This window comes from Harpia harpyja, chromosome 20 (genome assembly GCF_026419915.1).
Source record: "Harpia harpyja isolate bHarHar1 chromosome 20, bHarHar1 primary haplotype, whole genome shotgun sequence".
In the NCBI taxonomy this organism is placed as follows: Eukaryota; Metazoa; Chordata; class Aves; order Accipitriformes; family Accipitridae; genus Harpia; species Harpia harpyja.
The window spans coordinates 272,850-286,830 of NC_068959.1; the positions used below are offsets into that span (position 1 = coordinate 272,850).

At 46.1% G+C, this 13,981-nt stretch overlaps 1 protein-coding gene across 2 annotated transcripts; it reads right to left on the reverse strand.

Moving 5' to 3' along the window:
• Positions 1-2,071: 2,071 nt before the first annotated feature.
• LOC128155027 (C-terminal-binding protein 2) lies at positions 2,072-13,780 on the reverse strand. Of its 2 annotated transcripts, XM_052816471.1 has the most exons (9): positions 13,174-13,739; positions 12,357-12,511; positions 12,120-12,264; positions 9,415-9,621; positions 8,584-8,798; positions 7,676-7,806; positions 7,361-7,488; positions 6,684-6,804; positions 2,072-5,603 (listed from the first exon to the last, which is right to left on the reverse strand). In XM_052816471.1, the coding sequence occupies exons 1-9, from the start codon at positions 13,220-13,222 to the stop codon at positions 5,432-5,434; spliced, it is 1,323 nt and encodes a 440-aa protein (XP_052672431.1). In that variant the 5' UTR covers positions 13,223-13,739; the 3' UTR covers positions 2,072-5,431. The 2 variants fall into 2 exon arrangements, with proteins under 2 accessions (XP_052672431.1, XP_052672432.1); XM_052816472.1 differs by lacking the exons at positions 12,120-12,264; positions 12,357-12,511 and having other exon boundaries at positions 13,174-13,780.
• Between the last annotated feature and the right edge of the window lie 201 nt (positions 13,781-13,981).

A 13,981-nucleotide genomic window follows, 5' to 3' on the forward strand; every position in this document is an offset into this window, starting at 1 on the left:
TCGGCGGGGAGGAGGTGCAGCGGAAGGCCTTCCCGCCGCAGGGCCCCCCGTTAACCCCAAGTGCAAAATGTGAAATTGTCACAGAAATTAGGGCGTTTTTACCTGAATTGCGAGGTAGACTCACGCAAAAACCAGTACGGTGACAGCTTGGGATGTGGGATCCGAGTTGCGGCTTTGGATGCTTCGGATTGCCATGAGGACACGCTGTTGGCCCCAGAATAACAGCAGCGCGTCACGGGTCTAGGTGCTTTGCTTTTCAGTGGGGCACATTTTGAAAAGGCATTTATTGAGGGGGTGATTAAGATACAAAGTCATCGTGTTAGTGAGTGATTAGCTGATACATTTGAACACTTCTCACGTAGAGTACTGCAATGCCCTAAACCTGCTCCTGTTCAACATACTTGAACAACCACAAAATACTTCAGAATCCTACACTGCTAGAGAAATGACGTGCAACTTCACATCTCTTTCTGCTTGTGCAGTAAAGACCCAGTAGCACCGATAGAAACTGGAATGAGGAGCAGATCCTATACTCCATACCACAACAAGGATATTCTTGTGGAAATAAGTTGTTCTCTTCTTGTGCATGTACTGTTTCCTCACTCTGGGAGAGTCGCATCTGGCACTGGATTAGCACCAGCAAAGGCAAGTTGCTTGCTTTCACTTCCATTTACTCAAAATGATTGTGCCAGGTTGTTTCAAGTAGATGACAACATCTCATCTTTGTTAGTTTCTGGTTATAGGGGTGCAATTCGCTGTACTGGGAAATTGGTAAGGCGATGCCCAGTAGCAGTTTGTAAAATGTGCCTGTCCTCAGAAGCGTGTTTCATCATTTCATCCCATTATCTGTACTCTTTACGGTGTGATTTTAGTCCTGATGTGGCACACAGATAAAATACTGAACAGATTCTAGGGCAGATTATTACATCAAGAGACAGTTGAAAAGACTTTTTTTTTGAAGCAGGGTCTGCCTTTGGTTGCCTTTTGAACAACGACATAGAACTTAACAAACATTAGTGGCATCAGAAGTCTGCTCTATCCTCCTCTGCTGTACAGCATCTGTGAGTTTGGATTTAGTACATGCCACTAGCTTTCCTAACTCACCTCCCCCCCTCCCGCCTTTTTTTTTTAAAGTACAGGAGCCAATACCTACATGAAACATTGCTGAAGGGTAGCAGAGCCATTATGTCCTACGTCTAAGTGATTGCCATGGTAAATCCAAGATCAGTACTACATTCTTTGAAGACCAGGCTTTGCTCTCGTGTCTTCAGTTTCTTTACTGAAACAGTAAGATCAGCTATATATTAGAAATAGTACCACCATGTGAAAATTCCAAGTGGTCCTATGTCCCCTTCCCATTCCACCAGCTCCAAGACTGAAATTGCCGTGCTAAAGCAGGCCAGCATTTCCCATATCCCATCTCCTGAGCATGGTGCTGGATATTCCAAAGGCACACAACACCAGCTAGACAAATAGTGATACGATCCACCAAGAATAGGAAGGGGTTTCCTAACTTCCATTAATGATCAACACAGGGAGCACAGGCCATAAAACATGAATTAACTTCAATTTATGAAATACCTAACCACTTTTCTATGCTAATTCTGTTGCACCAACTTTTATTGTATGTCAGAAAAATTAGTTTCATGAGCTAATTTAGTGTATTAATTTCAAATACTATTTTACTGTAAAGGGGTGGAGGCAGCTATTGCTGTTTAGACATATATATTTAAACTACACATTTAAAAGGCTGCAAAACTAGCTACCACAATTTCAACTTGTGAGAAGTCACCTAAGTAACCACCAGGCTACATCCAAAGCTGTCCCTTAACCACTGAAGATGGCTTCTTCTCCAGTCTGCCACCTTCACAGCCTTGATTGATGGTCAATGCTCCAAAATCCAAAGAAAGTCATTTGCCAGAGTGGCTGATCCAGGGAGTGATTGTGTGGAAGATCCAACTTACCCAATTTGAGAAAAGCAGGACTGATGCAGACGCTCGCCTGGACAGGCTTTCAACCCTCCCCTTCAATATTGTACCTAAGGCCACCCCTTCCATAGACAACAGCCATATTCTTTGGAGAACTTTATTAAAATATATCCAAGAAGTAATCAAACATTTTCTAATGAGTCAGGAGAGAACTGAAGTGAGAAAAATATCTGTACAGAGGACAGTGGTGTAAGTTTTTGTTTACATGCTTTATTTCAACGTTTCACAGTTTAGTCATTGTCTACAAAAATATATTTCTGAAACTCTGAGTCCTCTATAAAAAAAGCTGGTCAGCAGCAGTGACCCTGACAAACAGAATGTACCTTGGGACAGTGTGAGCACCTCCTGTAAGCAGATTAGTGCAGCTAGGGCACTCCTGCCTCACCCTGGGAGACTTCTGTTCTTTGGGATTAAAGCTCTGCGCTAGCTCTGAAGGAAGGCATTCAAAAAAAAAAAAAAAAAAAATCCTTCCACTTCTGCATACTGCACTAGACTTGGGAGGGGGAGCTGCAAGTCAGTGTGTCACACAGGAAAGAGTGCTAACAAAGGACCTGGCACTCAGGGGATGGAGAAGACCACAGGGTACTTCAGTACTGGTAAATTTTCCTTTGGGCTATCTGTTCAGAACAGCCTTTGTCTGGTGATAATAGGTTCAGTCTACAAGCAGAGGTGCAAATGGCCTACAAGCAGAGTAATCCTATAAGCACAAAGAGAGTCCTTCTTTGAGGTCATGATAAGGGTTCTGTTCATTTTTACCTCAACATTTTCTGCTGTGGCTTTAATCAAGAGGAACATTGCCTTCATATCGAATCACAAGCCTACATAGTGTTGGATAGAACAGAGCCACTATCAATGCTGTCAGCTTCTACTCTTTAGTACCCATGACTGGAAATATTTCTTATAACATCAATTATTTAATTCCTATGCTTACTAGTCACCAGTATACCTAGGCACCAAAAATAAGAAACTCAAGTGTCCCCCAAATGAGATCTTTCCACTCTTCCTCTGCTCAGTTATTTGACTGGTTTATAGCGATACTTACGGTTAAGAAGAAAAAAAATTGCTGCCTCTTTTAAAAAAATAAATCTATCTTACATTGTGCTCTAGAAGAGACAAGGTCAATGTACTCTGATCCTCTGTATTCACAAAGCTCCTAACTAGAAGCCCCTTACCACAAAATAATCTCAGACCTGAACCTCTAAGCAGGGCAGGAATTTTCAGCAGCAAATAAGGAAGGAGTAGTTACTGACAGACTACTTCCCATATGTGGTAATGGACAGATGAGCGCTCAGTCCCTGAAAACTTTTCCCCATCTGCCTGACAGAACAACAGCTTTCTGAGCTAGTAGCTTGTAAAACTTAGATTTCTTAGAGATTAGAGAACTCAGGAAAGAGCTGCTGGTTTTTTTTAGGTACAGCTGCAATCAACATGCTTCTGAGCTCTAGGCTTCTGTTCAGAAAAAGTTCTCCTGTAACTTGTGCCTACCACCAGTCCCAGTCTGACCTGCTAAACCTGAGCAGCCAAGGAGGTATATGAATTTTAAGTAGAATCAGCATCATCCACGAAAACAAAAGCCAAGAACCTTCACCAAGACAAATACCTTATCAAAAAAGACACTCAGCACTAGAGAACTAATATCATCTCACTAATGCTAAATAGTTGAAGTGTAAAATCTGTAAGAAAACAGCTGAAGTTTACTTCTTGCCTATTTTCCTTTCTTGAATTGCTGGGGGGGGTGTAGAGGAGAAAGGAATGAGTCACTTCGCTGTATCAGTAGTAAGCCATCATATGAAGGCAGTATTGGAGAAAAAATTAAAACCAGGAAAAAAAATCTGAAAACTTAGTGACTCCAAAAGCTTTCCTCAGCTTCCCAAACTGTAAACAGCCTAAACAGAGGATTTTGTCCAGGCGTATTTCCAGTCTGCTCCCAGTTGTTCAGCTTCCAGTCACAGACACACAACAGAGCGAATAATCAAGGGAGGCAGACAAACCCACGCATAGGGTATGCCTCCCATATAGCACCTACTTTCATATACCCACACAACATGAACAAATCAATCAGGAATTGTTACATCTTGTGCATGTAAAGGCTTTAACTAAAGTGTAACAAGTTGAAATTAAAGGAAGATTTGGAATTAAGAAAAATCTTCTCCTGTGGAACCTGTTTTGCTGAAGACTCCATACCCCTCAAAGAAGCAATTCATATTCAATCATTTGGGAAATGGGAAAAGACTTGAGCGCAACAATCCTGCCTTGGACTCAGATGACAAGCTAAGAGTGCTCTTTCTCCTTTAGTATCACAAAGCTTATTCATGTAAAAAACCACTGTCTTGCCCTGCCCACTATTGGAGATGCAGTATATGCTAGCAAAGCTGAAGTAATTTGGTCAACTGTTACAAGCTGCCTTCTCCATCAGCACAGAGACGAGTGGTATGTTACTTCTAGTTGATGCAGTTATGCAAAAAAAAAAAACAAAAAAACCCAAACCCCAAAACAAACCTATAGCACAAAGCTTAGAATTCTAACATGACAGATACCTTGTGGATAAACACTGCCGTTAGACTGTGAGGTACATGTGTGTGTGAGGAACCAGCAACTGCAGCTGCGAGTTATTGCTACTTGCTGTCTCCCAGTGCAAGTTTTTTCCCATTTCTGCATTCTCTTGCCTTCTCTGAGTTACACAGACTCCAGGGTGAACTATTCTGAAGCCTCACAAACACAGTGGCCACCAGAACACATTTGATGACATTTTAATCCCTTCCAAAGTATTTACAAGGCTGGTTTTGAGACTGTTACTTTTAACTTCAGGCCTAGTACTGCATAGACAAAATTTTGTATGGTCAAGAATTAGCAATGCCTGTGCTATGTCTGTCTCACAGGAAACCTTAATTAAAACAAGCAAAGTAATACACAGAGCTGAGCCTAGGCCGCATTCTACCAAGGGCATAATAAAGACAATAGTCACAACTTCTCCAATTCACTAATATTTTTCTAATATTCCCATGGCTACACTGAGAGGTTCAGCCAAATTAAATTTAAGCTACAAGTCACAGCTGAAAAGTGTGCACTGAAGTCTGGTGTTAGGAACACTGAGGGCCATCCCTGATCAGGCAGCTCCACTTCTGTTTTCAAGCGCACAAGGACAATTCCCCATCACAGACAACCAAGGCAGATATGTGGGAAAACTCATTCATTAAACCAAGTATTTCCGAGGGGAGGCAAGGTCACTGCTGCACAGCCCCAGAGAAGGAGAAAGATTCACTGAGAGATTAAAACTAAAGGGTTACAAAATAAAGGCAAGAGCTAAAGTTTGCCGGTAATGAAATGCATTCTCCCATCCTGTACGAACAGGAAACAGTCTCTGTAGGGTGTTAAAGAAGGTCCTAGGAGGAGATAGCCTCCTGCTTTTTTCTGCTGCCAGAGGAGAGGAGAGGAAGATGCTGCTATTGGTCAGCAGGCATCTCTCTGTCTGCATCCAGTTTGCTCGTCTCTCCTGGGGAAGGGGTACGTGGTGCAGAGTGAGAAACAGGAGGGATCCCATGAGCTACAATCCCTTCCACTACTGGTGGTTCTGGTAGCCCAGGGGCGGGTACTCCCACTACTCCTGGAGGAAACCTAAAACCAATAGAAACATAGAAATTACAAGCTTGTCCAACAGAGTTACGGAAGGGGAAAGGAGCTGTGCCCCCAGGCACCTGCTGAATACAAATCCCTCTTTTTATCAGAAATGCTCCAAGATAGAACACAGGGAAAGTCTCCAGAGCTGAAGAGTAGCAGTTACATCCCAATACCAAATGACACCTGTTCTCAGACAGGCAGAGATAGTCTCAGGTCACGTAGTGAGCACTTGGAAAACAGGTACAACATTTATCTCCAGCGGACAACAGTGTGAGGCACTGTATGAAGGTACCCTGAAGGGCTGGAAATTCCCTCCCCATCAGCAGGAGGAGTGCAAGCTGTCAGTTATTCTTCACTGGGTTCTAAGATAGAAAAAGTAAGGAACTGAACTAATAAACCAGCTAGACCTAAGATGAAAAACAGGAGAGCAATCTCATGAATTGCTAATGAACTATTCTACCATTACTTCCATTCTGCCTCCCTGGGCCTTCTCCATAAATATATCTTAACCTCTGTAGATCTCGCAGAGAAGGGAAGAGAATGTATTTCCTACTTTGCAGATGGGAGAAAAACAGAAGGGAAGCAACCTGCCCAATCACTTGGCAGGTCTGTAACAGACAAATAAACTGAAATACACCCTATCTAGACCACTACCCAAATCCACTGGAGAATGTCTCTTTACTAGTCCATATTTGGGCTACAGATAAGAACCGTGCTTTGTTTATACGGCCCTAATGATATGCACAACTTCTAAACGTTAAGATCCAGACCTCTTTTCAGGCACCCAGTAGGCTTTCTTATATTAAGATACCTCTAGGGCAGGTCTTGCAAGGATTTGGAAAAATTAACCACTATGCAGCTGGAACTAAAAATGACCAAGTTAATGTTAAATCCTAGTACAGCTTCAGAAGTGCTGCTGTTAAGTTTCTGGAAAGAGCTCGTATACAGAGTATATAGGAACAGAAACACACCTGCTTGCGGGTACAAGCAGCTCTCAAATCCAAAGAGGGATGTTGGCCTACTTCAGTAGGAAGATATGCTTGGAAGCAGTCAACTTGAACAACCTGCATATCTCACCTGTAAGCTGCAGCTCCATTGAGTTCTGGGTGGACAGTTGCAGGATCAATACTGGACCACTGAGCTGCTAACAGCAAGTACTCCTTATTAACACAGTTCCTCAAAGCATCAGGTATGTGACCTGCAAGAGCACCAAGAATGACAAAAAAAACAGGACACAAGTAGGAGAGGCTCATTCCCTGAAGCATTTACAAAGGAAAGTAGAAAGGAAATGTGCAACATCTTTTCCATCTACCTCCACAGGATAACACTGGGCAGGGAAGGCTCTCCTCTGAATAACTGGTCTCTGGAAAAGACAAGAAACTGATCCTTCCTTCCCACTCCTGTGATCTTGTGGAAATGCTTGGCCACAACTGCAATTGCCAAGCCGCGCCTTTTCCAAGACACAATATGTACTACTCCAGAAAAAAGGTGTACAGTATAACCGTCAAAGGAATTATTGCAAAGGATGTGGAAGATGTACTAGGTACAAGGCTTTCCCACAGAGGGAAAGTGCCACTCCAGCATTAGGTACAAGATTCTCAGAAGGCAAAGACACAATTATCAACTTAGGCTCCAGTTCCAGAAACCAGTTACTGAGTCTAAGTTTTCAGAACAATCAGCATAATCCTTGCAGTGAACTAACAAAAGAATACTAATCCAGCAGCAGCTGCAGAGCACACAGTCCTCCTTATTACCTGTAATAGCTCTGCGGATCTCTTTAGCTGCATCTTCTCTGGATTCAATGGAAGCCTGCTCACTGTACCAGGCAGTGTGAGGGGTGCAGATCACATTGGGTGCATCTTTTAAGGGCCCCTGAGCAAAGCTATGGGGGAGAAAAAAAAAAAAAAAAAAAGAAAAAAAAAAGAGAGAAGAGTGGTTTGTCTCCAGAAGCGATAACCCCATGTGTCCCCTCGGGTACCACTGTAACTCAAATTTAACAAAAAACTCGAAAGAATCATCCAGCATAGATGAGTCACAGGATAGCAGCAAGCATGCAGGTGCAACATTACCTGAAAGGCTCAGACTCATGCACGTCCAATGCTGTTCCTCTGATTCTCCCCTCTTTCAAGGCTTGCGCTAAGGCTTTCTCATCTACCAGCCCTCCCCGGGCTGTGTTCACTAAGAAGCAGCCCTGGCGCATCTGGAAGAAGAAAAACATTAAGTGGGTTGAGAATGAGACTTTTCATGGAAGCTAAGTGAATCTTGGGAAGTCTACTGGAAATGAGCAGGAGCCTGCAGTGATTAGATGAGGCCTGGACGAACTAGGAGTGCTCTCACTGCAAAGCTAACCACAGGGGAAATGCCTGCAAGCAATGCTTGAGAAATTTGCTTTAAAAATGAACAAACAAAACCACAAGACAACAAGGGCAAAAGTGGAACTCTCAAGTTCTGCACTCCATATTCATCCTACTACATTAAAAAAGAAAGAGGACATGAATCAAGTATCCAGCTATACAAAACTGGACTACAAAGTCCAGATGTCTCTCATGAAAGCACTGAAAAGCATTCACAGTCTAGTGGAGTAGAGCCCGAGACTGACTTTGCAGTGGGCTTGGGCAGAGAGGCTTTGGCAGAGCTGTGTAAAGACACTTACACAGTCCCAGCCACACCACATCTAGCTCTAACCAGCAGAGTCAATTATGCATTTTAAAGGTAATTTGAAATTACTGAATCACCAGAAACATTCCTTCTAAATGAAATTACTTGGCAGAAAGAGCCAATCCTATTCTTAACATGAAATTCTATACAGCACAAAGCACAGGCACCCGGATCCACACGCTCCCAGCCTCCAAAGGCAGCAGGAGGCACACGACAGAGGCAGCAGGATTCACACGCTCTCAGCCTCTGTGAAAGCAGCAGTTTCTGTTTGCATTCATTTCCACAGTTCTCTGTGGGGGAAATCAAGCTCCTGCTGCACCTGTTTAATAGTGAAGTCATTGATGAGGTGATGGTTATGTTCATTCAGGCTGCAGTGCAATGTGATGCAATCGCTGTGCATTAGTAGATCCTGCAGGGTTCCTACTCGTTGTAAACCCAAGGATCGCTCCACTCCATCCGGCAGATAGGGATCATAGAAAATCACGTTGAAGCCAAAGGACTTGGCTCGCAGAGCCACTGCCTGTCCAACTCGGCCTTCACAAAAGAAAACCCACAATCATCAAGGAAAGGTAAAACAAACTTTAAAGACAAGATACTGGGGTAGACTGGGAGCCTACACTGGAGTCTACTGCCAGGGCCCAAGGTACTGCAGCCCTGGAAACCCCTAGGATTGCCACAGGGATCCAGAGGAGGCTATTCAGTGCTGATCCCATGTGGCTAATTCTAGTCCTTCCCCATGCAATAGCCAGAGCTTAGCCTAGAAGGAGCTCTGTTTTTCAGATCAAATCTGGACCCTGAGTCAGAGGCAGTAGTAATCTGATTACAAGAACTTGGAGAAGGAATTGGTAGCTTTCAGGTGGCTTTGTTACTGACACAGAGCCTAGCGCACAGGGAAACAGTCACCGAGAAGAGCTGTCTGAATGTTCCAATTCTTCTAGCCATTTGAATATGAAAAAAATCCCCAATCCCATGACATACACCCAACTCTTGAAGATATCCAGCATCACAGAATAGGGCACTAGCATTCCTTATGAGTCAGTGTGTTTCACAATGAAAAGCTGTAAAATTATCACTTTTTTCAGTCTGTAACTATTAGGTTCCCAAAAACTTTCACAGTTCACTTTTCAATCTAACAGTTCCCATCACTTACCTAGTCCAATGATGCCCAAAGTCTCCCCACGGATACGCACAGCGCCTCCAGCCACCTCTCGAATCTGTTCTACACTCGAGGCTCGATTCCCTTCCCGCATAGCCTGATGTAGCCAAGTAACGCGGCGATAGAGGTTCAAGATGTGGCAGAGGGTGGAGTCAGCAGTCTCCTCTACTGAGGAGGAAGGGATGTTGCAAACGGCAATGCCTACAAAGCCATAGAGGTCATATAAGATTTTTAGCATCACAACACTAAACCAACATAGAGCTCTTCAGGCGTAAGTGCTGAAAGATAATGCAGTGCTCCGAACTACTGCCAAGAAACACAGGATTCATTTCAGAAGCTCATTCTACAGCAACATAGATGCGACCAGCCAGCTTTTTAACCCCAAGGAAACACCATTCCTTCCTTAAAAATATTCATTTGATTGACACGCTCGCCAGAAAAAAAGCCCCACAGGCTGAAATGAGAAAACTGGGTCATACAAGTGATGCAAGAAACTGTTTTAGAAGATCTGCATCCAAAAGGATGCACTCGTTCCAGAGATACTCCTGACAGATTAACTGGCAGACTGTAGAAGAATTAAGACAGACGGTTGAGCTCTTTCACGCCTCACAGTCCAGATGCTCACTGCAAGCATCAGCTTCCCTAGGAGCAACAATAAGTAACTAACTCATTAAACACAGAGAGAAGCCACAGGAGTCTCTCTAAATCCATTTGAAGTTACGCTTAAAAATAACAACACATAACACTCCCACTCTAGAATAACATACAGCCACCAGGGACCATAAAGCCCATGGCTAGAGCTATCAGGTAAATTACTAATGCAAACAGAGTTAAAGTCCTGGAAGCACAAATTACTGTCAGGAAAGGGAAAGATGATGGAACACTGTAGCAAAATCTGGTCATTTCTGAGCAGTCTGTTTAAAAAAAACAAAAACAAAACCCAGAAAACCCCAAAGGGCAGGGGGGCTGGCAACATACCACTTCACTGCTGCTATCCTTCATTCAATAAATCAGCCAAGACATAAAAATAACTAGACGAAAAAATGGTCTCTTCCCAAACATAACCCTAGCCACTTGCCAAACCAAGGAAACTATTGCTCCTCAAAAGTCCACCGCCTATCTAAAAACTAGGAATAAAATCTAGGCAGTGGTTGAAGGCACATAAAATTCAGCAATGCATCACTCTTTTGTAAGCCTGTTACAGAGGAGACATTTGACTAAACTCAGAACATGCTCTCCCAAGGGAACTAGGAGAGCAATGGCCACACGCAATCCCTGATACCCGACTCCTTTTCCCTATCAAATCCTTTGCAACTGTGCCATAATGCCACACAGATGACTTGGAGGACATGAGAAGGGGAAATAGGGAGACCTAACTTCTTTTAATCTCCCTGGTTACCATCTCATTCAACTTCAGACAAGCCACAAGTATTCATCTCTTACACAGCTAGAAACAAATTTCTGTTTACATGCAATATTATGCCTAAATGTAAGAAAACGCAAACACACACAACAGTCCTTTGGTCTGATTTGAAGAATCGGAACACATAAGGAACAGGATCTTACCTCAGAACGAATTAAAGAGTCTGGCTAAGAATGAAAATAGTCATTATTTGTCCATAAAAAAGCAAATCTGTCCACGCTTAAAGGTCATCATACTATTTCTCCAAAGCAAAAGTGGCAAGCAGCAGTCTCATGGTGAAAGAACTTTGACCCATTTCTCCTTGGGTTAATGAGTGTGGAGTGGGGGGAAAGGGAAAGCTTTGAACCTGAACGAATCAAAGATACGGACTGTGACTTTAAATAGTGAACCCTAAGACTAGATTAGGTTCCAAACTCAGCCCAAAAATGTAATGGCTGGATGAGAGCCAAAGACCTTGCCAGGAACTCCAGAGACTATCCAGGTGCATCATTCAGATGAGAAGACTCTTTAGACCTAATTCAAGCACTAGACAAATATGCACTCTTCATTTATTTGCAATTCATCTCTTCTTACAGATCTGGAAATCGTAATGACTATTTCAATAAATACTTGCATTTCATTTAAGCTTAATCTGATCTGCGTTACATTAAGGAAGATCTCAACTCACTGACACAAACCTAAAAAAGAAGGGGCAGGGTACTTAGATGATCTACCTCACCTAGGAGACTACAAGGTCCAGAAGTGTCACTGCCATACGTTTAACACATAGCAGCTTTTTGTCACCTGATCCAGACACTATTCACATGTCTAGAGCTCTAAAGGGATCAGTAATGAAGTGTTGAATCAGAACCTACCTGCTTATAAAAAATTAACAGGAAAACTCACTTATCAAGCATTTACAGTGAGTTTATCCTGCATCAGCATTTGCAGGCTGCTTTCAAGACATCAGAGTTTGCTCAATTCTTTCCCCACAAACAACCCAAAGCCGCCTCACCAAAAGTTACCTAGACACCGTATTCAGGTTTCTGAATCCCAAATGACAGCAGAAACACTGACATCCATGGCAGAGCAATCTGAGAACTGAGAATCTTTCCTTTAGGCCACCTACCAGCTCCGATATTGGTCGGCTTCCTAAAGACACCCAATACTAAGCAGCTCCAAATCTTTTTACATAAAAGGTTTTAAACACACTCAGCTATAAAACAGAAAACCATGTGCAGTGTTCCACTTCACATTCAGTTCTGATCGCGACAGAGCCCTAATGGTGTCGTCATACCTAATTCTGCAGCAGATTTGATGTCAACATTGTCATAGCCACTGCCAATACGCACAATGACCCTGAGGGCTTTGAATTTCTCCAGATCCTGGCGAGAAAGGGTAATGGTGTGATACATCAGAGCTCCTACTGCCTCATTCAGCACCTACAACAAAAACCAGTCCAAATCAATCTCTGCTTTGGTTACTCTAAGAGACAGAGCTCTTTGTCTGAACACTTGCACATTTTCTTGCCCACCTTTTCATGGATTTCCTGAGTTGACTGAGCGTCACAAAATGCCACTGTGGCAACATCCTTCAAGATGGGCATCTCCACAGTGCAATCTCGTCCATCCAGGAGCGCAACCAGTGGCCGTGCTGGCATTGGCCCGTTCACAATAGGAGGCCGTATGCCTATTAAGAAAGTCAGCAGGAGCAATTACATGAGAGACAAGAATTCTGGAACCCTCATTCGCTAGTCCAACAAGTCACTAGTTCTGTTAGAATTCTATAGTATTTCAGAAGGGATTAGTCAAAGCAAAAGAAATAAAGAAGAAACACAGGGAGATGAAGCTAGAAAAACAAACCCCTCTGCCACCACTGTATAAAGAAAAACAAAACATGTTTCATCAATAATGAGATAATAGAGGTGGTCTACTCAGGAGCACCCTAAGCTCCTGAAACTAGTTCTAAAGCCTCCTCAGGCCTACTCCCCATTAACCTGTGCCCCCCTCCTGCCACAGCATGCCAAGACACTAAGCCTGCTTCCTCCTGGAGCGAGCAGAAGAACGTGTAGGTTCACGGGGCCTCTGACAGTCCTTGGCAGCCGCCCCTTTCCCGGCGGACGAGGCACCGACGCCCTCCCCCCCCGCCTGGCCCCCTCAGCAGGGCCGCAGGCAGCGTGCGGCAGGAGGGCTGGGCGGAAGCCCGCCCGCAGGCAGCCGGGCCCGGACAGGCTGCCGGCAGCTCTGCCCGCCGCCAGCCGGAGGGGCACCCCGGCTGCCTCGGGAGAGCAGCGGCCGGGCCCGGCTCCCCCCCGCCGCCGCCCTGCCGGGGGGCGCCCAGCCCCGCCTCACCTTCGCAGATCCGGTCCAGCCGCTGCCGCTTCACTTTGTGCCGGTCCATGGGCCGCGCCGGGCCGGGCCGCGCCGCGCCACCCCTCAGCGCTGCGGAGGGACACCCCGTCGCTCGCCGCCGCCGGCTCCCGCCGCCCGCGCAGACGCGCCCGCCGCCAGCTGCCGGGAGGAAGCGGAAGGGCCGGGCCGCAGTCCCGCGCCGAGCGGCCCAGCCGCCACAGAGGCGCCGCAGCTCGGGGCGCCGCTCGCTTCCGCTTCCGGCCCGCGCCCGCCGCCGCCGCCCGCCCCACAAACCTTTGCGGTGAGGCGGCGAGCGAGGCCCAGCGGCGGCGGGGCGGGGGCGAGCCGAGCGCCGCCGCCGCTCCGCGGCCTCTCGGTCCTCCCGCGGGCCGCCGGGCCCTAGCTCTCCTTGGTCATAGCCGGCTCTGGGCCGTCCGGGTCCTGCGGCAGCGCCGCGGGCTGCCGGCCCGGCCGGGGAGCCGCCGTCCTCCCGACGGCCCGCCGGGCGACGAGAGAGCGCCGAGCAGGGCCGAGCGCGGCGGCCGCTCCGCCCGCCCCCCGCGCCGGGCGGGCCCTGCGCGGCCTCCGCGGCACCGCCCGCGGGGAGGGGCTGCGCGGCCCGGGCCCGCCCCGCTTTCAGGCCTGGCGAGGCCGGCCCTGGTGGGACCTCCGTGCTGGGTAGGGAGAGAACTATGGCTGCCGGGAGACGCCGCTCCGAGCCCCGGCTGCGTGGGAGACGGGTCGCCGTGGTCTTCACCCGCCGAGATCCTTACGGCTAACCGGAACGCTCACAGGAGCGGGAGAAACT

What these genes read in the sequence shown, in the direction of transcription:
- LOC128155027 (XM_052816471.1), bottom strand. Translation starts at nt 13,222, where the DNA reads ATGGACCGGCACAAAGTGAAGCGGCAGCGGCTGGACCGGATCTGCGAA. An exon ending in CTCAGGAAATCCATGAAAAG is followed by an intron (nt 12,265 to 12,356) that starts GTGGGCAAGAAA and finishes TTTTTGTTGTAG; the next exon opens with GTGCTGAATGAGGCAGTAGG. An exon ending in ATGACTTCACTATTAAACAG is followed by an intron (nt 7,807 to 8,583) that starts GTGCAGCAGGAG and finishes TTCTTCTTCCAG; the next exon opens with ATGCGCCAGGGCTGCTTCTT.